Genomic DNA, 26846 nt, shown 5'->3' on the forward strand with positions numbered 1-26846 from the left:
TAAAAGGACAAAGCACTGATGGCATATTTTAATGCAATAAAATGAGGTACATTTGGATTAAGCATCAGTCACTAAAACATCCTGTTTTAAAATGAAGGAGCTTAGTGATTCTCTTGTGTTTGTCCCGCTCAGGCGACGTGTAGACGAGGGTGTGTGTAACTCTCCTCCTCCTTCACTGCAGCAGCTGAGCTTTGTTCCATTGTCAGTATAAAAGGATGAAAGTCTCATGTTACAATTTTCATATAAAATAACCCTGGGGCTTAAAAAGGCTTGGCGTGTTGGATCAATCCTTGGTCCCTTTTTGTCGTTATGCTGCAGGTAATTTTCCGTCGCAGGTGTGATATTCACTTAGATCTCTTTGAACCTGAAAGAAAAGAGCAGATGAAACCACTGCAAACACATGGTGCAACATTTAACGCTTCCCTATTAATCCTATGTAAAAAAACACAAACCAGATTAAAAAAAAATATTACCACATGTGGAATTGACGAGTGGCAAAACAAGGGAATTGGAGACCATTAGTGGAAAAGCACAAAAATGGCTTAGCATTTTTTGTGTTAGTGGAAAATTAATAACCTGGCAAAAACGGACCGATAATTACAAGGGTGTCAGAGACATAATGATATTGCAGTTGAAGTGCATACATCATTTTCCACCTCGACACACAGATTTCTTCCAGTCATTTGGGAAAACAGTGAAAACTAACAAACTCCCAAGACAGGTCGCAACCTCAGAGTAATTGTGATTGCCTTGCAACCACTAAAAATAGGCTTCACTGAATTATATTGAAGGCCTAATTAGTTCAAGTACAGTGCGACTATGGTCATGATGGTCTACATATTGGACAGCCACTAAAATTAGGTACATGTAATGGCAATCAGCCAAAGCATTATTCTGCAGATTTAAAGACCACTAGCTAAATATAGATGGTTAAAAATAAACCTTAATAACGTCATCAGCCATCAGTATGTCACAGCATGGAAGATTTAGCTAAATATATCACTGTAAAAAAGATGAAGAACTCCTATTGAAGAATAATCAAAACCTTTTTTAATAAACTTAGAATGATATCTGAAAGATCACGTAACACCTGAAATTTAGCTTTGCCATCACAGAAAAAACATTTTTGACCAGTAAATAAATATAGATACGTTTAATTTTTTAATTTTATTTTTTTTACATTAAATGTTCAGAATCTATATGACAAATGAAATGAGCAAAATGAAAAAGAATGTGTGTATGTGTTTATATATTTATATATATATATATATTTTTTTCATACATAAAAATGGCATTTTAATGTATGAATTTGAGCCGTCAATGTTTACACATGCTTTTTAATTAAAAATCCTTAACACCTTAAAAAAATAAAAAAGTAACGCAAATACATGAATGAAGTTATTTTTAAATTATGACTAACGTAATTTACATCCACACAGTTAGATGATCTTAGTAGTCAGGAATTCATCACAATGAGCATCTACAATAGCGCAAGCACCTGTAACCCCTATTTCGTAAATCATGAAATAAAAGTAAAGTACCAATAAATCGACGTGTGTTAGCTGGGAAGGCATGCAGGTATGATGTTCATTCTGTTCATCAGGAGCAGTTTTCATGTTTCATTAACAGTTCATGATGTATTGTGTATTCGCCATGGTAACTGTTGTTTCCATAAGTACCCATGCCACTTTACTTTCACTTTATTTTGTTTACCTAGGAGTCTCCAAGGGTCCTTTTTTGGAAAGACAGCTAAATTTGCTTTGAAAAAAAGCTTGCAGAAAATACAGTTTTGTGAGGATCATCCTTCAATCTGATAGTTTACTATGCTAGATAGCAAATGCTGACAAAATAAACACTTAAAAAAAATTATTGACAGCTAGATAGCAAATGCTGACAAAATAGACACGTAAAAAAAAGATAAAAAAGCCCTATATATCATGGGCAATATGGCCCAAAAAAAAAATCATATCTCTGTATTTTTTGGTTGAATGGTGATACACGGTATATATGCCGGTATTTTCTACGTTTTTCTATTTGGATAAAAAAAAAAAAAAAAAAATCAGCATTTATTTTAATAATCATTTTATTTCACATCCTGCCCAATGATGTCCTAAAAACAATGTTGATATTGGAGGCTATAAACAAATACAGTGAATGTAATGTAGGCTATGCAATATATTATGTGCAAAAAGGGGGTTTACAATCTAAAAATAAAAACAAAAGTATATTAGCCTATATTTGATTGCCCCATTATAATGGTCACTTTCATAAAAATATACTTACTTCAAAATTCCACTTATGACATTTATTGTCCAACAACAAATATTTTAGAAATATGTATACTTTAGTCAGAATTATTGCGTTCCAATTCTATTGTGCGCCGTCTGTTTGGCGCGAATGTGCGTGGCGGTGCTCATTCACGGAAGCCTGAATTTTAGCGGAGATTCACTTGCAGAAGGCTCGTCCTCTCCTGACAGCAAAATGGACATATTTGCCTGACTTTCTAACATTTATAGATGGAGAATATACCTGTGAAATGCAAGTTATGCACTGAGGAAAGCACCGCATTTCAAACGTCTGTCAGCACAAGTAGCCTATCTTTCAGAGCATCTGACAGGACGAGCTGCTTTAAACTATACATGTTAACTATATTTTACCAGTTATTTTGAAGCCCTTAATATAAAGCATGTCTTGTTTAGGACAAAATGTATCATGCACTTTCCCTGCATAAGCTCATTCTGCGTACTCCGCTATTTTTCAGATGTGTTCGTATCACTGTATACACACACAAATACGTTTTACATGAATATAATCAGTAAATATAATTATATACTCCTTACGCAGTTCACCATAAATGCAAAGAATAGGAGTGAATTAGGGATATTCACCCTCTCTGCCTTGTAGTGTATCCGCACCATCCTCTGACCTCCTTATAGACGAGTCTGGACAATAGCTACAGTAATAAGAACAAGAGGAGACAGTGAGACACTGGCTTGAAAACAAACATCCATCATGCTATTACTTATTGGATAATATTACAGATAATATTGGAAAAAATCATCTCACCAGACAGGCCAGTACATCAGCAGCAATGAGCATATAGAAAACATTGTTCCAACCAGTGGGAGAGATCAGACCAGCCAACAGAGGCCCAATAGCGGCACCTAAAGGTCATTAAACACATTACACAACATGTGAGGCCATCCCGGGACATGTGAAGTTTTCAAAACAAACATTGGTTTCTAAATGTTACTTTTAAATTTACTGTCAATAACCTTTTAAAAACATTGCTCGATTTTTAAAAAGCAAGAACAAAACATTGAAAATTCACTGCCAGATTATAACATGATAAAGAGAGAAAACCCCCCTCACATTCCCTGCATACCTATTGATCCAGTGCCGTCAATAATGGCGGTCACAGTGGACAGTGCCCTCGAGTTCCCTCTCAGACACTCGTGGGTTCCCTAAAAGATCAAAAAACATTATGAAATGTACAACACATGAAGCTTATTGCATTACAAAACAGTTTATTGATCAGTTATTGACAGCAAGACTTAAAAGTTCCGTGTTGATACATGTTTTGAGACTTTATTTACTTTATGAAACTTTACAAATGTCCATGTGAAGAGCACATGGAGGAAAACGCTTACTAGGTCAGCTGATACAGCAGTGGTGATGAGGGCGTAGGGTCCATTCACGAGGGCACCACACCACAGCAACATGCCTGGAGGTCAGAAAAGGGCATAGGTGGAGGTACAGACACAAAAGAGACGTTGTTATTTGTGGGAATCAATATTCACAAGATAATTGTGATAACTGATGATTAGCAACATCATCTGATCCGCTTACATTCAACTATTTAAATTTATAAATGTAATAATGTAGCCAAGTTAGACTATTAGGGTGGTTTCAAAGGCAAACTTAAGTTTAATGCAATTTAAGTATTAAAAAAATATATATTAGTGAATTCTGATCATACAGGCTGAAACGAATGTCCAAAAAAATAAATAAATAAAATGATTTTAAAATCACATTTCCAACCACCTATGCAAAAAAAAAACACACAAAAAAACAATTCTGTCCAAAACAAAAAATGCAAAACTAAAACAAACACACAACAAAACAAGAAAAAAACTCAAACAAAAATCAAACCAAAACACAAAACAACACAAAAAACAATGCAAAACAAAAGAAAAAACATACACAAACCAAAAACAAAACACACAAAAAGCAAACCCTTGGTACTCTATACTCACCGATGGTGGTTGGCAAGCCATTCTGGCCGATCTTATTGTACAGGAACAGCTTGAGAAAGAAAAGCAAATATGAATAAGCAGCAGTTCTCGAAGGAAAGAGAAACCCGTCCATCCATTTACAGAGGTTCCCAGGTACACTCGAGCTTGAGGGCGTTGTGTGTACAAGATTTCAGTTGTCTGTAAAAACTGTGAGCAAACTTTGACAACTTGTTGCGAGCTAACCAGTTTTACACTTCTCTAGGAAGCACAATCTGCTATGAAATTTACAGGTAGCATCAGTGTCTCTAGACATAAACATTGCACATTAAAAAACTGTGCACATTAATAAACTCACAAATCTAAATTGTATTGTCCATAATGCTAATGGATTAGCTTCAGTTAATGGATAAGTGAACATGTAATGCTTTTACATACTATTAATTAGGGGTGTAACGATACACTTGTGTCACGATTCGATATAAATCGCGATACTGAACTCACGATACGATATGTATCCCGATATTGCAAGCCAAAATAAAGAAGAGGGTTTTATTTATTTTTACTTTTTTATTATTATTAAAATATTATTATTATTATTATTATTATTATTAGTGTATTATTATCAGGACCCACAAATATTCCCCCGATGCATTATTATACATTATATTCAACATTATATATAGTTGTTTAATGTAATAAGGTCACTGAAACTTTGTAAACTTTAATTTTTTTCCCCTCACACATTGCTCGCGCTTTCAATGCAGGCAGGATTTTCTCCCAGTGCTCGCTATGTCCCACCTCTCCCGCTATTAATGCACAACCCATTTAAGAATAAACCATCTAAAATGCTTTGAATAATCATACTCTAAAACTAAATGTGATCTAGTGATTTAAATGATGTTTGCGCTTTGACTTTGAGGAGTGCCGCTTTAAATAAAGTTTGCGCTCGTTCCGGCAGCGCGTGCACTTCAGATGATCAATGCAATCAATCACAGTTCTAAATGACCACTCTCAAACTGTAAATGTTTAGTTCATCCAAGAATTTTAATTCTGGATTTACTCCCTCTCATGTTGTTTTCGCGCGTCACGCAATCATTTGAACATCCGTGTTTACAGTATGCGTGTCGTTGTAAATCTGTTCATCACAAACCATCGCTCGTGTCTCTTCAGAAGACTTGGATTTGGATTAGACCACTCGATTAGTTATTTTTACGATGCCTTTATGACATTTTTTGGATCTTTTAAGTTTGAGAGGAATGGACTTTAAATGGAGGGCCAGAAATCCCTCCGATTTCATAAAGAATATCTGGCCCCACTTTATATTAGGTGGCCTAAAGTTAGGGCTGTAACAATTTGACCAAAAATAAAAACCTCGATTAATTGAACATTTTACCTCGATTACGATTAATGAACAATTATTTTGCTTTTCTTTTCTTTCTTTTTTGCCCTCATAAGGTTTTTGAGTAAGTTCCTGATAAGGTTTTTACTGTAAATATTTTCTACTATTAAAGGTGGAATTTTTTTTCTAATGAAAAAGTGCATTTCTTTGTGATTTCAGCAGTTATTGTCTATGGGGCAGATTTCTGCTTGTTGTAGCCTGCATCAGATACAGATACATTAACACAGTAGGCCTACATTAGGCCCTACATTTATTTGAATGCATTAATGAGAGAGTGATTGTGTGTGTGAATTACTCATACCGTCTCTATTCATTATGAAGCTGTGGTTTGTACTTCAAATGTATTAAAATATATGCCTATAACGGTTGAGTTTCTAAGCTACTTTAGTGACTTTACTTTAGTCACAGGACAGCGTTGACACTGCGTTTCTGCGCTGCTCTCTGCGCGCAATCTTCACGTGATGTGCTTCTGTCTGAGTGTTCGTTTGTCACAATATTTCAGGCATTAGTTCAACATAATACACATCTGATGGACTAAAATCGCTTTAATGTTCAAACTGGCAGGGCTTAAAACACATACAAATGACAAGCTTTGTGAGGACGCTGGACGCAGGTGAAAGAGGTCTGCCTTCAGGGAACGCGCGCTGTCAGAGACGCGACACGACTCGGCTCTTTGTGTCACAGAAAAAAGCTGAGCACTGAACGGACAAGTTTTCCGTATTGTTGTTTTTGAATTGTTCAATCCTTTAAACGCATTTACTTGACAAACTTCATGAGGACGAAAGTGAAAGCGATCTGGCTTCGGGGCTTGCGCACGCGTCTGTGTGTGTGTGTGTGGCAACGTGTAGGCTAGAAGAACGGCAATTAACTGACCTGTATAATCTGTGTACTGCTCCTGCATCTCTCTGTGTGCCTTCAAACTGCACTTGAGGTGACTGACGGGGCGGAGTCATGTGACTAAAACCGAAATAACCGACATGGGAAAAATACGGTTAGAGGTTCTGAACTTCGGTTTCGATTATTTTTCGATGAATCGTAAAGCCCTACCTTAAGTACTATGTACTTATATCAAAAAATAAGTACAATGTACTTACTGTGTTCAAATTGTATTGCAAAACACCTTTGCTGATATTGAGGTGGGATACGGGTAGAGTTAGGGACAGGTGTGGTGATATGGGTAAGTTTAACGGTAGGGTTAGGTATAAGGGAAGTGTCAACTGTGTAATTACAAATGTAACTACAGAAATTAATTACAGATGTAATTACATGCAGGTATTTTTTAAATGTAAATACATGCATGTACAAAATAAGTGCATTGTATCAAATGATTAATTAAAATGTTAATACATAGTAGTTTAGGCCACCTAATATAAAGTGGGTCCGAATGTCTTCATTTGTGTTTGGAAGTTAAACGAAAAACGACATGATGGTGAGTAGGGATGTCACAAGTACCACGTCGGTACTGAAATTCTAAAAATGTGACGATACCAGCATTTCTGTAGTACCGGTAGTACCGACTCCCGAGAATATTCGGTACCCACAGCTGCGTTCAGTTAGCCTGGCGTGGCCATACTCAATTCTAGTCAGAATTTGAGTCTGGTACCGCTCCATTGAGCTTTGATTATGGGGCGTGTTTCAACCGAGCCAGGAAAGACCTCAATTGGATAGACCCACAACCAATCAGAGCAACGGAGCGACGCGTAACGTTAGTTGTCAAATGTCAACAGAACTCAACTGCACTGTTACCAAGTCCGTGTTTTTCTCCATGTCCGCGGGTTGAAGCGACCCCAATTATGTGATTATATAAACCCAGGAATGCTAATTTTAGCAGGCAACCTAGCCAAAATAACATATTTTGCCAACCAAACGTTTTGAGTAGCAATTGTGCGCGACATTGCAAAAACACTTGGAAACCCTGTCTGCACGCACGCATGATTAAGTAACGTTACAAGAAAAACATGTGTAAACGATCTTTGGCAGTAATAAAATAATTTAAGGATACACAGAGTACTTACCAACACGATCATCGTTTCTGAGAGAAATAGTGAAGGTGAACGCATATACGAACAAGTTCTCCGTTTAGGATAAGAGCAAATTCAACCCAAGAGCCTTCGATGACGTGGATGATTACGTTACTGTTGATCATCTGTCCATCATCGTCTAAAGCCCGCCCTGACAATTTCATTGGTCCGAACAGTTTCTGTTCGGGCATAATTCCTTCTCTATGGAGCGAGTCCAGACCGAATTGCCAGAGCAAAACATTTTGTGGGCGGGGCTAAATTCGGCTGGCATCCAGGCTAGCGTTCAGTTGCTTCTGTGTTAATCTAAGCGCAGGGCACCAGACTGAAGCCGAATATATACTAGTTTCTGTGAATATTAAACTGCAAAATACTATTTAAATATTACTCCTGCATAGGTCTCTGTGTGAATGTGATGGGTGGTTGGGCGATGCGCGGGCGGGCGTGTGACACTCCCTCACTGTCTTTGTAGTCTCTGCCGTGTGTCACTATATGAGGACACGAACGCATAAACCGTCACTTGAGAATTTACCGTTTCATTTGAAAAAACTGTCATATCATGAACACAGACACTCAAAAGTCTTCACGGCAACCCGTTAAAATAAAAGTTTGGTTTAAATTTGTTTTAAAATTGGCAATATATTAGGCTACTGTTGTAGCCTTCAGTAGATTTAACTACGTCTCTATGTAATAATAATACGTTTCAACTAGGGATGCACCGAAATGAAAATTCTTGGCCGAAACCGAAAATCGAAAAAGAGGAAACCAAGACCGAAAACCGAAAACACAGAAAGAAATTATGCCAATTATTAGTACCATTGCATTTATGGCTATGACTGTGTACTAACTTTACTAAAATCAAGGCATTGCAATTGCATAAATTAATATTAAAGTTTCAAAGAATAAATCAATTACAAATTCTGCCAATATTTATTAAGCACATTGCAACAATTCACAGTATAAAATAAAATTCAAACTAAAATGTTTAACTTAACCCCACTCATGTGTACATTAAATAATAATGTACAGGCCTACAGCAAGGTTTTAAAATTAAATGTTCTCTCATAAAAACAAAGTGCATTTAAAAATTTTCTCTGTAGGACTACTACAAGAAAGTGCATTCAGAACAAGTGCAACTGCTTAAAGATACAACTATTTTCTCTGTAGGCCTTCAACATAATAGTGTATCAAAACAAAGACTGCCATTGCCCATATGTTAACTGTAGAATAGGGGTGTAACGGTACACAAAACTGACGGTTCGGTACAGGTTCGGAACAGCAGTTTTACAAAATGGCTTTTTATTTATTTTTATTGGTTCACTGAAAAAAAAAAGTATCTGTCCTTAAATGAATTAAATTATAACTAAAAGTTTATTGAATATATTGCTGTAAACTATAGGGAGCCCTTACTTGCACATTCATATTAAAGGTTAACAACAGAGCCCAAACTATTAGCCTAAATTCAGTTGCTATTTATTTTTAGGTCTAATAATCAACACTCAAATAACATGGTACGCAAACATGTAAAATTCACATAAGGCAGTATTTGCAATAACTTTTAAATCTAATTATAAAATAGTTTTTTATCCGATTCGTTGTTGAAATATAATCATTTATACACAGTGTCATTTTCATGACAGATTTATTTAAACATACATGAAATAATCAAGATATCATTAACAGGTTAAGTAGAATATAATGAATATAACGGCTAATATAGAGCATATATTTAGTGAAAGAGTTGATTTATCTAGTGAATAAAATTCTGTGGACACTGAATGACTGCCTGAGGTAAATGTGATGCTAACGTTACATGACATTGTTTAGTTTACAAGCAGTTTTATTGACGTCTTTCCGCCATTGAAACACTGATTGAGCGATTACACCACATATGATACGTGATAGTAAGTTGTAATGTATCCTCAACACACCTTAGATGTTCATTCATGTTTATTCTTTAGGAAGAGATGATCGATCGCGCTCACAGATGATCGCGTTCACGCGCCGCCGCTTGAACTTTGATGTGATCAGTGATGCCACATTAAAGAGCGTCAAAACGGCATTTATCTTCTGAATTTCGTGATACATGTTGATCGATGTTGGTGTGGGAACTCGCATTGAAGTGTGCTTCGCGCTTAAAACATGCCCACTGTTAAAGATTGCATTCGGAAACCGTTCGGTTTCACAGTGAAGTCTGGTCCTCCTCTCATCGAGAACATGAGCTGCTGCACTGAACACTAGCTCTCGCTGTCAGTGCTTGTGCATGGAGCAGACGTGGGTGTTTTCACTTTTTTATAAACAATGTTAACTTTTAAACAGCATACAGCCTTTAAATGTTTATGTATTATTTACTTCAAATTATTATCATCATAAATAATAAACTTAATACATTTATTTTTTTAAAATAGTTAAATAAAAATAAAAAACATTTAGCATGGTACTGAAATTGGTACAGAGTACCGTAAAATTTTGATGGTATTGGTACAAACTACTGGAATTTTTGTACCGTGACATCCCTAATGGTGAGTACATGACAGAATTTACATTTGTGGTACACTTGTAAATTTGTGTTTGGGTGAATTATACCTTTTAAATAGGCCTACTACAGCAAGTTGAGCCTTGGATAAAACTGCTCTATTTTGCAAATCATATCGTCACATTTTTATATCACGATATATCGTTTAACGATATATCATTACACCCCTATTATTAATAGTTCAAATCAATGTTCAATATCTTGCTAAAACATACGTTTGTATTTTGTGTTTATTTTGTAGACATTTTGGCCAGTCAAAAGACATTTGTGACTCACCATAGGAGCAGCAATAATCAACATGGCACAGCAAGTAGTAGCTCGGCCCCCAGTGTAGTCAGATATCAATCCAGCCATGATGCCACCTAACACAGAAGAAAAAACAAAACCCTTAGATATTTCTTATGGCTAAAATAAATCAAATATTTATCATATCCACGTGCTTACCCACAATTCCTCCAACATCAAACAAAGTAGATAGGTCCCCAGCTTCTTTAGGATCAAAATGAGCTAAGGTAGAGAGCAGACTCTGTGATTTGTTGGAATTTATAGAGATTGCATGAATCTGAGAACATCTGATGAAGGATTCTTACCAATATTAGCAATGTATAAAGGAAGCCAGTAGAGGAAGGTGTAGCTGACCAACTTGGCAAAAAGCAAACACAAGGAGAACTCCACCACACCCTGCAGGATGAACAATACATTTTCCAACAATGACATCATGATATTTATTTCTGTCCTGGCAACAAATGAATGTAGCTGATATTGTTCTGTACTAACTTGTACACATTTGCAACATCATATTTCCTCATTTCTGATGTAACTCATTAGGATGAATTGCTTATTTTGTGTCATTCCTCATGATACTTTGCATAAATACGCATCTGATAAATGAATAAATGTAAATCAAAAAATGGACACAATTTTTTTAAGGACCATTAAATAAGACTTGATCGACTTGAATGATTTTCTTACTCCGTATTTTTGTCTCATTTTCCACTACAAATTTCTAAACTTAAAAAAAAAAAACATCAAGATACACTTACATGAGAAGCAAAATTACTTAATATATTAAGTTGTTTACTGAATTGAAAAAAAAAATTATGCAACTAACCCTAAACCAAACCCTCATCCACCCCGTAATAAGTACATGTAGTGAATTATTATTACTCCGTACTTAGATATATACTTACACTGTAACAATGACACCTTAAAATAAAGTGTAACCAAAAAAAATTGTTAGAGGGTAAGAAAAATAATCGTGATTTCCCTTTGAATAGTTTTTTTGACCCACTGATATATTTTTTTCTTGTTTTAAACTTTCTTAATTTTGTTGTTTTTTTCTTTCTTTAGAAAACAAGACAATATCTTAAAGGGATAGATCACTCTAAAAGGAAAATTAAGTCATAATTTACTCACCCTGGTGTTGTTCTAATGCCATATGCCCTTCTTTCTTTTATGGACCACAAAAGGAGAGTTAAAAAAAATATTTATATCCTGTTCACACATTAAGCTTTTAAAAAAAAGACGCAAGAGTATCACAGAATGATCCAATGGGACACATGCCATATATTCCAAGTATTCTGGGGGTTCGATATAAAACAAACGGAAATTTTATATACCTCATTTATCGAAAATCCTGACCTTGGCCGTTGGGTCTCATTCGTGAGACTCTAATAGTGCCACAGTTCACTCCGACATGCCCAGAAAAAGCACACAAGTTGTCATGAAATACAATCCATGCACCTTCTTGTGTTCATGGTAACAAGATTTTATAAGGTTCACATCTGTCAACTGTTATTCTGACATCAGACAAATGTTCCGGTCCGGTGATATTTGACTCAGTGAAGAAAGTACACATATACTTTCTTGTGGAGTGGGGGGGGGGGGGGGGGGGGGGGGGGTGGGGTTCTTGGCATTGTATTTCATGTCGCGTATTAATCTTGATTTCTCACAACTTGTATGCTTTTTCTGGGTGAGACACAGTGCGTAATAACTGCGGCACTAATAGCGTCTCACGAACACTCACATCGTGTAGTCGTGAACAGAAGTTCAACAGCCATGGTCAAGATTTTTTTAAATGATACATTCAATTTAGGTATGTTTTATGTCAACCCCTATCATATACCCACAGAACACTTGGGATATACGGCATGTGTCCCATAGGATATTTTATACTTTTGTGTTTTAAATAAAATAAAATAATGCTGGCCGCTATTCACAGCCATTACATGGACTATTATGAGCAGACCACTTTAAAAAAAGAAAAGATTAATTCTCATTTTGTGGTCCAAAAAAAGATCAGGCATATTGCATTAAAACAACTCCAGGGTGAGTAAATTGTAATTTTAGTGTAACTATCCCTTTAAAGGTGCAGTGTGTAATATTCATCAGGATCTATTGACAGAAATGCAATATAATATACGTAACTATGTTTTCAGTGGTGTATAAAGACCTCACATAATGAACCGTTATGTTTTTATTACCTTAGAAGGAGCCATTTCTATCTACATACACCACGGGTCCCCTTACAGTGAGATCGCCATTTTGCACCGCAATGTTTCTACAGTATCCCTAAACCATGGGTGTCTAAACTTTTTTTAAAGGGGGCCAGATTCGATGTTGTGGACATACCCAGGGGCCGGTCCCTTTTCTAATATATATATATATATATATATATATATATATATATATATATATACTTGTGAATTGAATCGGTTTTGCATTTAATTAATTATTTCTCTACAAATTCTATAATTTGACTCCATCCCAATATACTGAACCACGCGACATACATTCACATCAAACGTTAGTGGTGGAGTTACACTCACAGAACACTATAGTTATTCACAATCACGAAAGCTCATTATTTGCATGCCTTTTACAGCCTTGCCGGTTTTATTTATTTATATATATATATATATATTGTTGTTTGAAAAGTATTTTAACTGAATATATATATATATATATATATATATATATATATATATATATATATATATATATATATATATATATATATATATATATATATATATATATATATATATATATATATATATATATATATATTCAGTTAAAATACTTTTCAAACAACAATTCACCAACATTTATCATGGATTTACTGTGGTAACACTACCTGTAAATAAATATAAATATATATATATATATATATATATATATATATATATATATATATATATATATATATATATATATATATATATAAATAAATATGACATGTTTTGTTCCTTGGAAACATGACAGATTTGACAAAAGCTTGAGCTGACAGTAGAGTAGCTTGAGATAGGACACAGGAAATGTATAGATATTTAACAATATCTGTAAAACTTTCATCAACTAAAAAGTTTTAATGGGTGAAATTTAAATATGATTACCGAGTTAGAACTCTATTATTATTTAAATTTAATAAGTGCTCTATTTAGATCACCACAGGTAAAACAACACTACAAAAAATACTTTTCTTACTTGGTATTTCTGTCTTATAAATATCTAAAAATTCTTAAAACAAGATGCTTTTACTAAGGAAAATAAAAAATGTTCTTGATTCCTGGGGGAAAAAATCAAAATGAATTGAGTTTTTGCTTGAAATAAACAAAATTATTTGCCAATGGATTAGAAAAATAATATTGTTTCTGTTTGGGACAGAAACAAGATCCCGAACAGAAACATTATTTTTCTTACCCCATTGGCAGATATATTTGCTCGTTTTAACCAAAAACTCACTTCAATTTTATTTTATTTTCCAGAAAACAAGAAAAATATCTAATGTCATTTAACTTATCTAGTAAATGCATCTTGATTTAAGATTTTTTTATATATATTTATATTAGAAACAAGACAACAATACTAAATTACAACATTTTTTGCAGTGCACACAAGGCAAAAAGTAAAAAAAAAAAAAAAATTCTATATCTAGAATGGCTTTAAGGCATTTAGTCTATAAACATATAAATACAAATGCACAAAACTGCAAGTTTATGACAAAAAAAGTCTGTAATTAGGCCTTTATTACTTATTTAATACATTAAATAATTACATTATATAATTAAATAAAATGCATATAAATAATACATTAAATAAAATGAGATATTAACCTACATTTCTGACAAATTACCACGGTTACAGGTAGTGTTACCACAGTAAATCCATGATAAATGTTGGTGAATTGTTGTTTGAAAAGTATTTTAACTGAATCGGCTCAGCTGATTTGCGCATTTGTGTTGTTGATTAAGTCAGTGCTGTTTAACTAGATTTAAATTAAATCAAATCACAGAGATTACTAGCTCGTGCCGGAGACCTCTGCGCCGAACTCAAACACTTCTCACGGGCTGTTTAGTGGGTGCGTGGTCGAGACACTCAGCAGGTAAACACATTTGTTCAGAGTCAGAGCTTGCGAGTTGCGCAGAGCACAAGTAGCGCTGTTTCGTTACACTTTGGGCGTCGTTTCCCTGGCCTAAAATCTAGTACTGCCACCTTGTGTTTACATCGTGAAATTGCACGATTTGTAAATTATCCGTGGTGGGCCACATTTAATATATTTTAATAGACACGCAGCGGGCCGTTTGAAACTCCTCCCCGGGCCGCATTTTGCCCACGGGCCGGACTTTGGACACCCCTGCCCTAAACGGACAAACTGCTCCACAGAGCGCTAGCTACTCCCTGCTGTCTCAGACGACATCTTTGTCGGCCACTGTAGCTTCTCTATATGGTCTGAAAGGGAGGGGTGCGTGGTGGGCAGTTGCAATTCGTACCTCACCACTAGATGTCACTCAAATTTACACAGTGCTCCTTTAAGTCATTTTGCTTCTCATGTAAATGTACATTGATTTAAGACTTTTTTTTTACATTTTTAATTGAAAAAACAATTAAAAATGTAACACATTTTTGTGATTTGCAGTGAACTTTAGATTTGGAAAGCAAAAGCATTATTTTTTTTGACACTTCACAGGATGGGCTCATCCAGAATAATGAACAGATCAACAACTCCATCTCTTGAAAATAAATTCTTTATATAAACTGACTAACAGCTGTGGGTGTAAAACTGAGAAGAACAGGTCACTCACAGGAATCTTGAGCGCTCCACTGAAGCTGATGGCTTCTGTGTGATCTTCCACCGTCTCCACGGCTGTGGAGGTGTCACTGCTGAAGATCTCCTCATTACTGGACGAGTTCCTCAACAGAGGCTCCTGCTCCACACTCTCCTAAACACATTAGAGCCTGTTAGTGTTATATAATGGAGTAAAACTGTGTCTGTTAAAGGAAGAACAGTAAGAGACAATACTTTCAGTACATACTGCATCCTTAGGGCCAGATTTACTAACAACTTGCACCAGCGCAAACCCTCTTCTGGTGTTAAAAAACTACTGCCAGGGATTTACTAAAGACACAGAGTGACAATTTTGCTCTAAAAAGGCATTGGTAAAGTCATTTTTGCGACTGACCTTATTGCATATGCATTTGTAGAAATTAATCATGCAAGGCGATTTACTAAGGTTTGCGCTCGTCAATTTACATTATTTACCACAGACACAGAGCATATGAGACAGACACAATCTACCAGTTAGCAACTGGTTTAAGACGTGCTTTTTTAGCACGTCTTAAACCAGTTGCTAACTGGTAGATTGTGTCTGTCTCATGTGCTCTGTGTCTGTCTTTTGTTTTATTTTGTAGTTCTTCATGTTGATTTGAGTTTCAGTTCAGGTGTGTCTTATTAGTCTTGTCAGTTGTGCCTGTATATTTAAACCCTGTGTTCAGTCGTGTTTTTTGTCAATTCTTATCATTGCGTTATGTCAGTTGTTCTGTTCCTGAGCCTTGTTCTTGTCCCCTTTTGTATTTGTGAAGTTGAGTTTATATAAATAAAGTACGACTCCATTTGGATCCTGCTTCCTTCCCCTGCTGCAACCAATCGTGACAGAAGAACTGTTCGCCTGGTCTGAAAACGAGGTGTGTGTTCGGGCCAAGCAGCAACCTCCCGCAGTTTCTATTGAAGCCAATACGGAAGTGACATATACTGCAATTCATCGACTGGCCGCTAGGGACAGGCTCCAGAAGGGAGCAGAATCTCATTGAGCCCCATGTTAAAATGGCCAACTTTACAGCAGATTAAAACATGTTTACAGCCTGGTACAAATTGTGGTTTTGGTCTATACGGCTAATTTTGCCCTTCATGACAATGGTGAGGGGGGTGAATTTTTTTTTATAACTCATTCGTTTACATTATATAAAGCATTAAAGTTCTGCATAATTAAGGGCGTGGCAACTTCGAGTGACAGGTGGATAGCCATTTATCTGCTGTATGTTAGTCATCGCGTCACTTAAGCTCCGCCCACGTCCCGCCTTTTTACCCATTTTCTGTTATCCGGGAGTGACGCGTGACGACGGGCTGCCAAGATGGCAATGGCCATCTCGTCCATACTTTGCGCTTCAGAACGGCTCATCAGAATCCTATGGGTGACGTCACGGACACTACGTCCATATTTTTTTACAGTCTATGGTTCGGGCGCATTGTTGGCACGTTGCTATTTTGAGGAACTGAAAAACATTGACCAACACAAACCTGGTCTAAAGTCAATAGGGCAGAATTTTTTGTATTATTAAAAGGGCACGTTAGTAATAAGCGCCTATAGGCGGGTGCACAACGCGTGTACACTCTGCTTATTACACACACACACAGGGATGCGCAGCAGCACACAAACATTTTTAAATATTAAAAATAAAAGGATTCCTCTCTGGAGAAGCATTCAGTCTTTCCACTCGCAAATTCCACCATGTAAATAGCGAATCCGCCATGGTGCAAGCACAACTGGCTTTAAAAGGAATGGGAGATGAGACTCTGATTGGTTTATTGCACGTTACGCCCAAAACACATCCATGACTCATTAATAGACTAGGTACAACCCTTTTGTACCATGCGCCATGGGCTTCAGACCATACGCTCAGATCTCTAAAATAGGGCCCTTAGTGTATGAACCCAGATTGTCCTTTATAACCCTTTACAAAGCCAGCAAGTGTATGACGTCTGCTAGTGTTCTAAAAACATCATGTAGTGAATTCCAGCCAGAGTTCAACAGACGGCTAAACATTTTTTTTAAATCTCGTTTCTCGTATACTTCTGCATTCAATTCTAAGGTAATTTCTCAGCCATTCACTGTTGTGTACTATCCTGTTGCAAATGAGAGGCCAAAGGTAATGCAAATATTTTAATTTGTCAAAAATATTTGATTTATTGTAATCTAATGGCAGCCAAACAAGTGTCAGTAAGCCTTTTCACATGATTAGTTTGTAACTCTGCTCACATATGTAATGGCTGGGAGGGGAGAACTGCTGTTTGGCTGGTTATTCAAATTAAGCAAAATGATGGTAGTAACATGCAGCTAGTGGAGTCACACTGGAAGACGCAAATTTAATTAAAGCTGGGTTCACACAGTTTGAAGTTTCATTGAGTGGATACTAGGGATGCCACAATTCTCAATATAATATTGAACCGTTCGGTACGGCCTTCACGGTTCAATACGCGCTTGTGAATTGAATCAGTTTTGCATTTAATTAATTATTTCTCTACAAATTCTATAATTTGACTCCATCCCAATATACTGAACCACGCGACATACATTCACATCAAACGTTAGTGGTGGAGTTACACTCACAGAACACTATAGTTATTCACAACCACGAAAGCTCATTTGCATGCCTTTTACAGCCTTGCCGGTTTTAACATGCGCTTTTCCGAGCGCGCGCACTAAACGCCTGTCAAACACGCGATTACTGGACTAAGTAGTCTTACTTCGCTAATACTGTCAAATACACACAAGGTTTACATAAACACAGTAGGTTATGTCTAAAGTGAAAGTAAAATCGGCGTGTGCCTGTAGATTAGATGTGTAGAGGTCTTAAATTGACAACAGCGCAGCTGTACTTAAAGGGACAGTTCACCTCTAAAATTATGTCATTATTTACTCACTCTAATATTGTTCCAAACCTATATTCATTTCTTGATGACAATTTTCATTTTTGAGTGAACTATCCCTTTAATGTTAATACAACAACAAAAGACAAAGAGAAAATCACTCAATGCTCTTGACTGAAAAACTTTAAAGGTCCCGTTTTTCGTGTTTTTTTGAAGCTTTGATTGTGTTTACAGTGTGCAATATAACATGTGTTCATGTTTCATGTGTAAAAAAACACAGTATTTTTCACACAATTTACTTATCTGTATACCACTGTTTTCACTGTCCTCAAAACGGCTTGAAAGATTTCCCTGTTCTATGAAGTCCCTCCTTCAGAAACACGTAACGAGTTCTGATTGTGCCAGCGGTTCCCGTGTTGTGATTCGACAGCAGCATAGTGCACATTGCCCGGAAAGGTCACGCCTCTTACCATAACGGGGAGATGAACGCGCTCAAACTACAGCCCCTGATGGCCAAACAAAGGTTATTTGACTCCGGGATGAAAATAACAGCTTCTGAACGACATGGCGACAAACGCAACCGAACCGAACCGAACGCAACACTTCCTCTTCTCCTCGAGGGAGCAACAAGACCACGCCCCGTTTTTCACGTATTCCTGTAGGGCGGAGGTTAGTCGACAAACTGTTCTACTGACGTAATTAAAGCAGGATGTACAGGGATGTAGTCCAAACCGGCCGTTCGCTGTAGGCTTTGAAAGGGAACTTCTGTTAAATAAAATATCTCGCTTGGTATTGAACTTTGAGCTTTATCATTTTACAGGTATTATATATGCTCTAACAGCAACATTACACACTAACTAAAGTTTGAAAAAATGGGATCACGAAGAACGGGACCTTTAATACAGTAGCTTTAATAAGAATCATGTATATTTTATAGTGAAGTCTATGTAGTGTTTTAATTTTACATTTATTCATTCGATTTCATACTTAAAGGGTTAGTTCACCCAAAAATGAAAATTCTGTCATTAATTACTCACCCTCACGTCGTTCGAGACCCGTAAGACCTCCGTTCATATTCGGAACACAAATGAAGATATTTTTGTTATCTTCCTCCATTGGCATTCAGTACACTTATACTCCCAAGACGGATAAAAGGCACTCAAAACATCGTTACAAAGTCCATCTCACCACAGTGACTCTACAATAATCTTACGATGCGACGACAATAGTTTTTGTGTGCAAAAAAAAACAAAATAACACCTTTTTCCAACTTGTTACTGCCTTCAGTGTGTGCCTCCACGACGCATGCGCGAGAATATGACGCAGATCCGGCGTTCGGACAGATGACCCAGAAGTGATTTGTTTACAATCAGAGGAAGACGCGCGTATCTCAGCTGTTGGATTCTACATTGATCGTGCTTTAGGTCTCGGCGTAGTGCTCAAAATGGGGTTAGAGTGTGCATTTCATGGATTCCCGAACCCCGGCGCTACGTCATATTCTCGCGCATGCGTCGTGGAGGCACACGCGGAAGGCAATAACAAGCTGGATAAAGGTGTTATTTTGATTTTTTTTTGCGCACAAAAACTATTGTCGTCGCATCGTAAGATTATTGTAGAGTCACTGTGGTGAGATGGACTTTGTAACGACATTTTAAGTGCCTTTTATCGGTCTTGGGAGTATAAGTGTACTGAATGCCAATGGAGGCCTAACTGAAGCCTTTCTCAGCCATCAGCTTTCAACAAAAATATCTTCATTTGTGTTCCGAATATGAACGGAGGTCTTACGGGTCTCGAACGACATAAGGGTGAGTAATTAATGACAGAATTTTCATTTTTGGGTGAACTAACCCTTTAAATGCTGCTGTACAGCTCTGAGCTGCCGGTGTAAATCTTTATATATATTTATTGTATATCTTACAATACACTAGGAATGTGTACAAGGGTTTTTAAGTAAAGTTTTAAGTTTAAGTAAGGTTTTTCAATTATTTTAAGTAAAAGAAAGAAAGAAAATAAAGAAATTTAAAAAATATATATTTTTTAACTTGCTGTTCCTGTCGCTTAAAATAGAATAGAAAAAAAATGATGTGACAAGCCATCAGAACCGAACCGAACCGAAAACCGTGGTTAAAAACCGAGGTATGTATTGAACCGTGGACTAACTGTATTGTTGCATCCCTAGTGGATACCTGGACAAATATTTTGCAGGATCAAAGTCATTTTTAAATGGTTAGAGAACTCACATGGTGTTGTGGTGGAGTACAGTTCACATCTTCAGGTTCTGTAAAAGAGAAACCGCACGTTGTGATTCTGTTCCTGACTTTGTAAGCAACATGGATGCATAAACATGCCAATTCCCCTCCGATATAAAGCGTGACTTACTTTCAACCAGGAAGAAAAAGCAGATGACTCCAGTGCAAGCGATGATGATACCAGGTACAATGAATGACATGCCCCACGCAGACGACACATAGGCACCAGCAATTAGGGAACCAAGAATATTTCCTACTGAGGTGTGAGAATTCCAGACTCCCATGATGAATCCACGCCTGCATGAACAGAGAATCAGGAGGACTGAATATACAGCTCAACCTTGCACACATAAATCTTAAATTCTATTTAACTCCAAATAAATGTATTGGTAAATGAATCTTGAAATATTTATTGATGCCCTGTTTTCAAAAGTGTGGTGTTAAGAACGTTTTTGAAAGAAGTCTCCTATGCTCACTATGTGATCAAAAACACAGCAAAACAGTAATATTGCGAAATATTATAAGAATTTAAAATAACTTTTTGAATTTTACATTTTAAAATATAATTTATTCTTGTTATGGCAAAGCTGAATTTTAGCATCATTACTCCAGTCTTCAGGTCACACGATCCTTCAGAAATTATTCGAATATGTGGATTTGCTGCTCAATAAACGTTTCTTTATATTTAAAAAAGGTACTACCATTATCTACTTTTATAGATAAGGACTACTATTATCTTTTTCAGGATTTTTTGATTAATACAAAGTTCAAAAGTACAGCATTTATTTGAAATAGATATATTTTGTAATATCATACATTTCTGTACTGTGATATATACATACAAATAATCTTATTAACCCAAAATTTTGTAATGGTAATATACATGCATCTTATCTTATTGTGTGCACAAATAATCTATGAAGTGGTTTAAATGAAGGAAAAACAAATAAATATTCACTTTCAAAAAAGTCTGATAACTCTTTACCGTAAGTCTTTAATCAAAATTTAGCAACTTGCTCTGCCTCTGGCATAACTTTGGCAAGTTATTGAATAACATTCATATATAGTTATTTGGAATTGTTTTGCTAACTCAAATTTATATCTCTCTTTTCTAAAATAAAAAACAAAATCACTGTTCACCATCCAATCAATCCCTGATGGATAAAATCATGACCTGCCGTGCATTTTCTTGTTTAATATCTTGTTTGACTCCGATATTTGTCATATTATTAAAGGATTAGTTCACTTTCAAATGCTCGCCTTGCTCTGTTCATTGATGCACGCTCGTGACGTCACGTAAAACGCAATTACGTTGAAAAGGTCACGCTAGACGCAGGCGCAAAGACGTTTGAATATGTGGATACGGTCCTCCATCCGCTCATTTGTAAACACTGACTCGGTACTTCCGCCTGCGTCTAGCGTGACCTTTTCAACGTAATTGTGTATTACGTGACGTCACGAGCGCGCATCACTGAACAGAGCACGGCGAGCATTTGTGCTTTTAAAACTTAAACTTTATTTATTTAAAAAAAAAAAAAGACTGATCGTGTCGCTAGATAAGACCTTTATTGATCGTCTGGTACCGTTTGATGTGGTTTAAAGCCCTTTTGAAGCTGTACTGAACCTCTCATTTGGACCTTGAACTGTATGGGGTCTATTGACTTCCATTATATGGAAAAATATCCTGAAATCTTTTCATCAAAAATCTTCATTTCTTTTCGACTGAAGACAGAAAGACATGGATATCTTGGATGACAAGGGGGTGAGTAAATTATAAGCAAAATTTTATTTGAAAGTGAACTAATCCTTTAAAATAAAATTGTTTGCAATTGAGGTTTAATGTTGATTTTAAAGGACAATTCATAATAAGACATGTTTTAGGCATTACAGGATTGTTGCAGCAGGTGTGGACTGTGGAGAGCTGCGTTTAGTTGTGTTTGTGGAGAATGCAGATACAATTCTGCACCGTCAACAACACAAATACTGAGCAAGCAGCACAGAACATGAGAGTCACTTACTTTCCCTTCCCAAACCAGTTCCCAACACACGCAACCACTGCCGGCCAGCCTGTAGTCTGCACCACCCCATTTAAGGCCTGTAAAAGAAAAACGTATTAATCAGCAAACCTGATGATCACATGGGTTTTACATGGTCAAGAAGCAATATAATCCGCATGGTTCGGTCATGTGCTAGCCGTGTGACTCATACCAACATGACTCAAGGCTTACTGTGAAATAACTCTGGGCCAGTAAGACTGGGCTAAGAAAATGCTCAACATGCTATATTTCTGTCAATCAAACATAATTTGATACTTTTATTTGATAAACTGCAAAATGCTTTTCAATTTCACTTCGAATAATAATAACTCCTGACAAGGAACATGCAACTGGAGAAGAATCACTTCTGTTTTTTTTTTTTGGTTTCACATTGTGAAATTCTGGTACTCTCTCTCTCTGCCAAAGTTGGGATTTAGAAGAATTTTTCACTGAGCAACACACCTTTTCACATTGGTTTGTGTTTATAAAATAGAACTAGCTTACCTGAATTAAGCAGTAATACCACAATGAGTGGATTCGCCAGTAAAAGCCCAGGCCAAAAAGAGCAGTGAAAAGGCCACTGAGAAGCATCCCTGAGCTCAGGTAGTAACGCAAGGGCAGTCGCTCTCCAAACATCCCACTGCCAAAAATATTTCAAAAGCAGGTGTTATACCTCAAGCAAAACACACCAGTCTAACAAAGAAAATCAATTGCATACCTAAAGAACATGCCGATAGCATATGCAACGAGGAAGCAGTTGTCCAACACTCCAAATAGGTTCTGGTAATTGTTCTGGTCTGAATTGAACACAGAGATGGATGCATTAATATACACTACCATTCAAAAGTTTAAGGTAAAGAAATTAATACTTTGATTCAGCATGGACATATTAATTGATCAAAAGTGACAGTAAAAACACAAATAAATGTTCTTCTTTTAAACTTTCAATTCATCAAAGAAATCCTAAAAAATTTGTTTCCACAAAAGAAAAATGGTTTCTTGTGCAATCAAAACCATCTTAGAATGATTTCTGAATGATCATATGACACTGATCATGTGACAATGATGCTGGAAATTAAGTTTTTCCATGAATTACGCTTTAAAATATGTAAAAATAGATATTTTAAGTTGTAATAATATTTCAAAATTGTATTTATTTCACAAATTAATTTTTTTACAGTTTTTTTAAAGGAGGGGTCTAATGCCATTTCATGCATTCTTACTACAGACTTATTTACACTGTTAAAGAGTTGGATTCTCATGCTAAACATGGCCAACATTTCCAAAAAACGAGTTGGATGTATGACGGAGTATTTCTGTGCCAAATACACTCCACGTTTCGGAAAGTTTTTTTCAGAGTATGGCCCTGTATGACTTCATAAAGGGTGTGCACACATCAACCAGAGCGAGAGCAAGAGCACGCCCATCAACGAGCTTCGGTCGGGTTATGGAAGCCATCGGCAGCGCTGTCATTTTGCTTTTAGACTGCGAAATCAACAATATCACTAAAGAAGTGTGTTATTGTTTGTTAGGGAAAGATAACCTTGTTCAGCTTCCCAAACAACGCAGCGTTAAGGATGGATGCAGTTTGTTTTTTCTGGAGCAGCAACGGAGTTCTGCAAGTGTGTTTGTTTGTTCCCGGTCATGAGTCGAAACCCCAGGCGGTGAGTGAAACTGCATCAAATGTCTGTGTTTTGTTGGCAATCGGCGCGTAAGTGCATATAATGTAAACAACACGAACGTATAGTGAATCGAAAGTTATAGGGATAATGCCATGATATATTGCGTGTGTGCTTGGGACTCTCTAGCTCCGCCCACTGCACGTCTTCACGAGCTCAGCTGTTTTCAGAAAGAATCGTTACAGTGTATCGGCCTTTTATAAATATGATAAAACTAAAGACTCTTCAGAGATATGAAGGATGCAATACTACTCTATAGGTACTCAAGATTAATTGTGTGTGTTATGTACCCTTTAAGCAAATAAATGCACCCTTGGTGAGCCTTTTAGTGTATGAATACACAGAGAATTTTTTTGTCAAATTTGTACCTTTAGGGGTACAACAGCTTGTCACTGGGGTAGTACCCTTAAAAGGACATCTTTGCACTTTTTTGTTTTACCACAAAAAGGTTGATAGTAGTACCTTAAGGAACGTATTTGTACTCTAAGGTACTAATATGAAACTTTTAGGAGTAAAACATGGTACAAAGATGTCCTTTTAAGGGTACTGCCCCAATGACAAGATGTTGTACCCCTAAAGGTACAATTTGGACACCCTTTTTCTCTGTGTGAAGAGATGAAGAGCAGATCTTACTTTATAAAAAAGAATCAAACTCACCAAAAGGCGCCCAATCACACCAGGTGACATTGTCAGTGATGTTGAGGTCCGCTGGATGAATAACATTAGAGCAGTTTCTGTGCAGCTGACTCTGTCAAGAAAGAAAAAAAAATGTACAAATGTTATATTTAACACCTTACACATGCAAACACAATCATGTGATTTATTTTATCTCAATATAAAAATCTGTTTGTTGCATGTCTTCTCTAAAGGTCAGGCCTATCACTCAGCTAGTTAATGTTTAGTTCCCAGTTCTCAGAATTTTTATTACCTTGACAATACTGATAGGCTTTCGAGAGAGGTGGTAGCTGGTGTAGAAGACAAATGTGAGGATGAGGATGGAGAATCGGTACCTAATCAAAAGGAATAAATAAAAGGAACGTTTTTAAGTAAAATTATGTACAAGATTGGCAAAAGCTGAATGTGTTTGCTTTACTACATAACACAGTCAAGCAGTGATAGAAATGAAACCACATTACGTGACGTACAGGAAAACCCTTCACCGAAGGGAAACACAAACACACACTGAATGATCTATATGATTTTTTTCACATTTCCTGTGGGGGTAAGCATGCTTGACACAGTTATAGATCAGTTTGAGGACTAAGCACACTGCAAAAGAGAAACCTGTAACATTTCTGTAAAGGAAGTACGCACATATACAGAAGCATGTTTAAACTGTAATGGAAGATTCTTAATAAATAAAGTCACATTTTACAATAAGGTTTCATTAGTTAACTACATTAGTGAGCAGCATGAACTAATAAAGAACGTATTATTCTTTGCTAACTAAGGTTAACAAAGAATAATAAATACAGTAACAAATGTATTGCTCGTGGTTAGTTCATATATTGTAATACATGAACTAATGTAAAAAAAAAAAAAACTTATTGTAAAGTGTTACCGTACGATATTCTGAGTAAGCTAGTACATAAATAAATGACATTGTGTACAGCATACGTGCGTTGTGGTTATAAATAAAATAAATGATTGTGAATTCAACATGTTGAGATGTATATTAGTACTGACTCGAAACATTAACGATGATTAATGAGGACCCTTTAAGCTTGTTAAAAATCAATAGCATTAGCAAAAATCAATAATCACGTCTGCTACAATAGAATCCCACATGATGTGAGACATTTAACATAATAGAGCGTGATATCTGTGTAGATGTTTGTTGTGTTTACATGGGCCTGTTACTCACCAGCTGTCTCTGGAGAAAGAGGTGATAAGTTTGATGCCAGGGGCCAGATGTCTCATTTTTACAGGTTGTTTGTCTCGTTGTAAAAACTGAAGATTAACCGACGTTATAAATAAAATCCCATTTCTATTAAGATTTGTAAAAACGCAAATGTAAGGCTAAAACCGTACGCGTAAAATCAAAACGAACTAAAATATACAACGAATCTAACGTTAGCTGACTAATCACGTTTTGTGGCTCAGATCTGCTTGCGTTGATTTCTCACGACCTAAAACTACGAGTCCATCGAAACATGCTCATTGAAAGCCGGCTATTCTAAATCAGGTGTAAAAGTCGCATTTAAAGTATCGGAGACGTGCTGTCATTTCCTAATTCCAGAGGTGGAAAAACCTTAAAGCGCCCTGAATTTCCAAAGATTTCCATGGTTGCCTTGACTGGTGGTCCGTCGACGTTTAAAGCCGGTTGCTATTAATACCTGTTTGTCTGGTCAACATCACATGAGAATTAATTGATTTTTAGACCGGCTAATGCAGTTGGACTATCGCCTTCCCTGTTTTCCATACTCCTCGGCACAAAGCCTGCTGCCGCTGAAAAACTGAAGCCAAAGCGTCTCGTTCGCCCCTAGGTGGTTGGTCCCAGTATAGCCCATAATAACCCCCGCCCCTCCATGTATTGGATTGACACGACTCGAGACAAACTAATCAAATTATACATTACTTCAAATATTTTTTTCCTAAAGATGGCTTCTGTCATTTTATGCAGTTTTTACCACGATGATTTAATTTCAAGAGTTCGTTTTTTCAATAAGTTTGGTTTTAGTTAGTTCGTTTTTATTATTATTTTATTATAACGCATCAAACAGTAAAAATGACACAAAGGACAGAACAGATAGAACTTCTACACAAA

The 26846-nt window shown here is 36.4% G+C and overlaps 1 protein-coding gene across 3 annotated transcripts; it reads right to left on the reverse strand.

The window, feature by feature from the left end:
- Window positions 1–26553, reverse strand: slc37a2 (solute carrier family 37 member 2). Of its 3 annotated transcripts, none has more exons than XM_079813911.1 (18): window positions 25944–26553; window positions 25008–25089; window positions 24737–24827; window positions 23119–23197; window positions 22905–23040; window positions 22383–22459; window positions 20495–20661; window positions 20356–20393; window positions 15273–15410; window positions 10779–10869; window positions 10633–10677; window positions 10465–10550; window positions 4257–4305; window positions 3651–3724; window positions 3386–3464; window positions 3067–3164; window positions 2889–2953; window positions 1–364 (listed from the first exon to the last, which is right to left on the reverse strand). In XM_079813911.1, the coding sequence occupies exons 1-18, from the start codon at window positions 25997–25999 to the stop codon at window positions 349–351; spliced, it is 1467 nt and encodes a 488-aa protein (XP_079670037.1). In that variant the 5' UTR covers window positions 26000–26553; the 3' UTR covers window positions 1–348. The 3 variants fall into 3 exon arrangements, with proteins under 3 accessions (XP_079670037.1, XP_079670035.1, XP_079670036.1); XM_079813909.1 differs by having other exon boundaries at window positions 10633–10695; XM_079813910.1 differs by having other exon boundaries at window positions 2841–2953; window positions 10633–10695.
- Window positions 26554–26846: the final 293 nt, after the last annotated feature.

This window comes from Gobio gobio, assembly GCF_949357685.1.
Source record: "Gobio gobio genome assembly, chromosome: 4".
NCBI classification, from domain to species: domain Eukaryota; kingdom Metazoa; phylum Chordata; class Actinopteri; order Cypriniformes; family Gobionidae; genus Gobio; species Gobio gobio.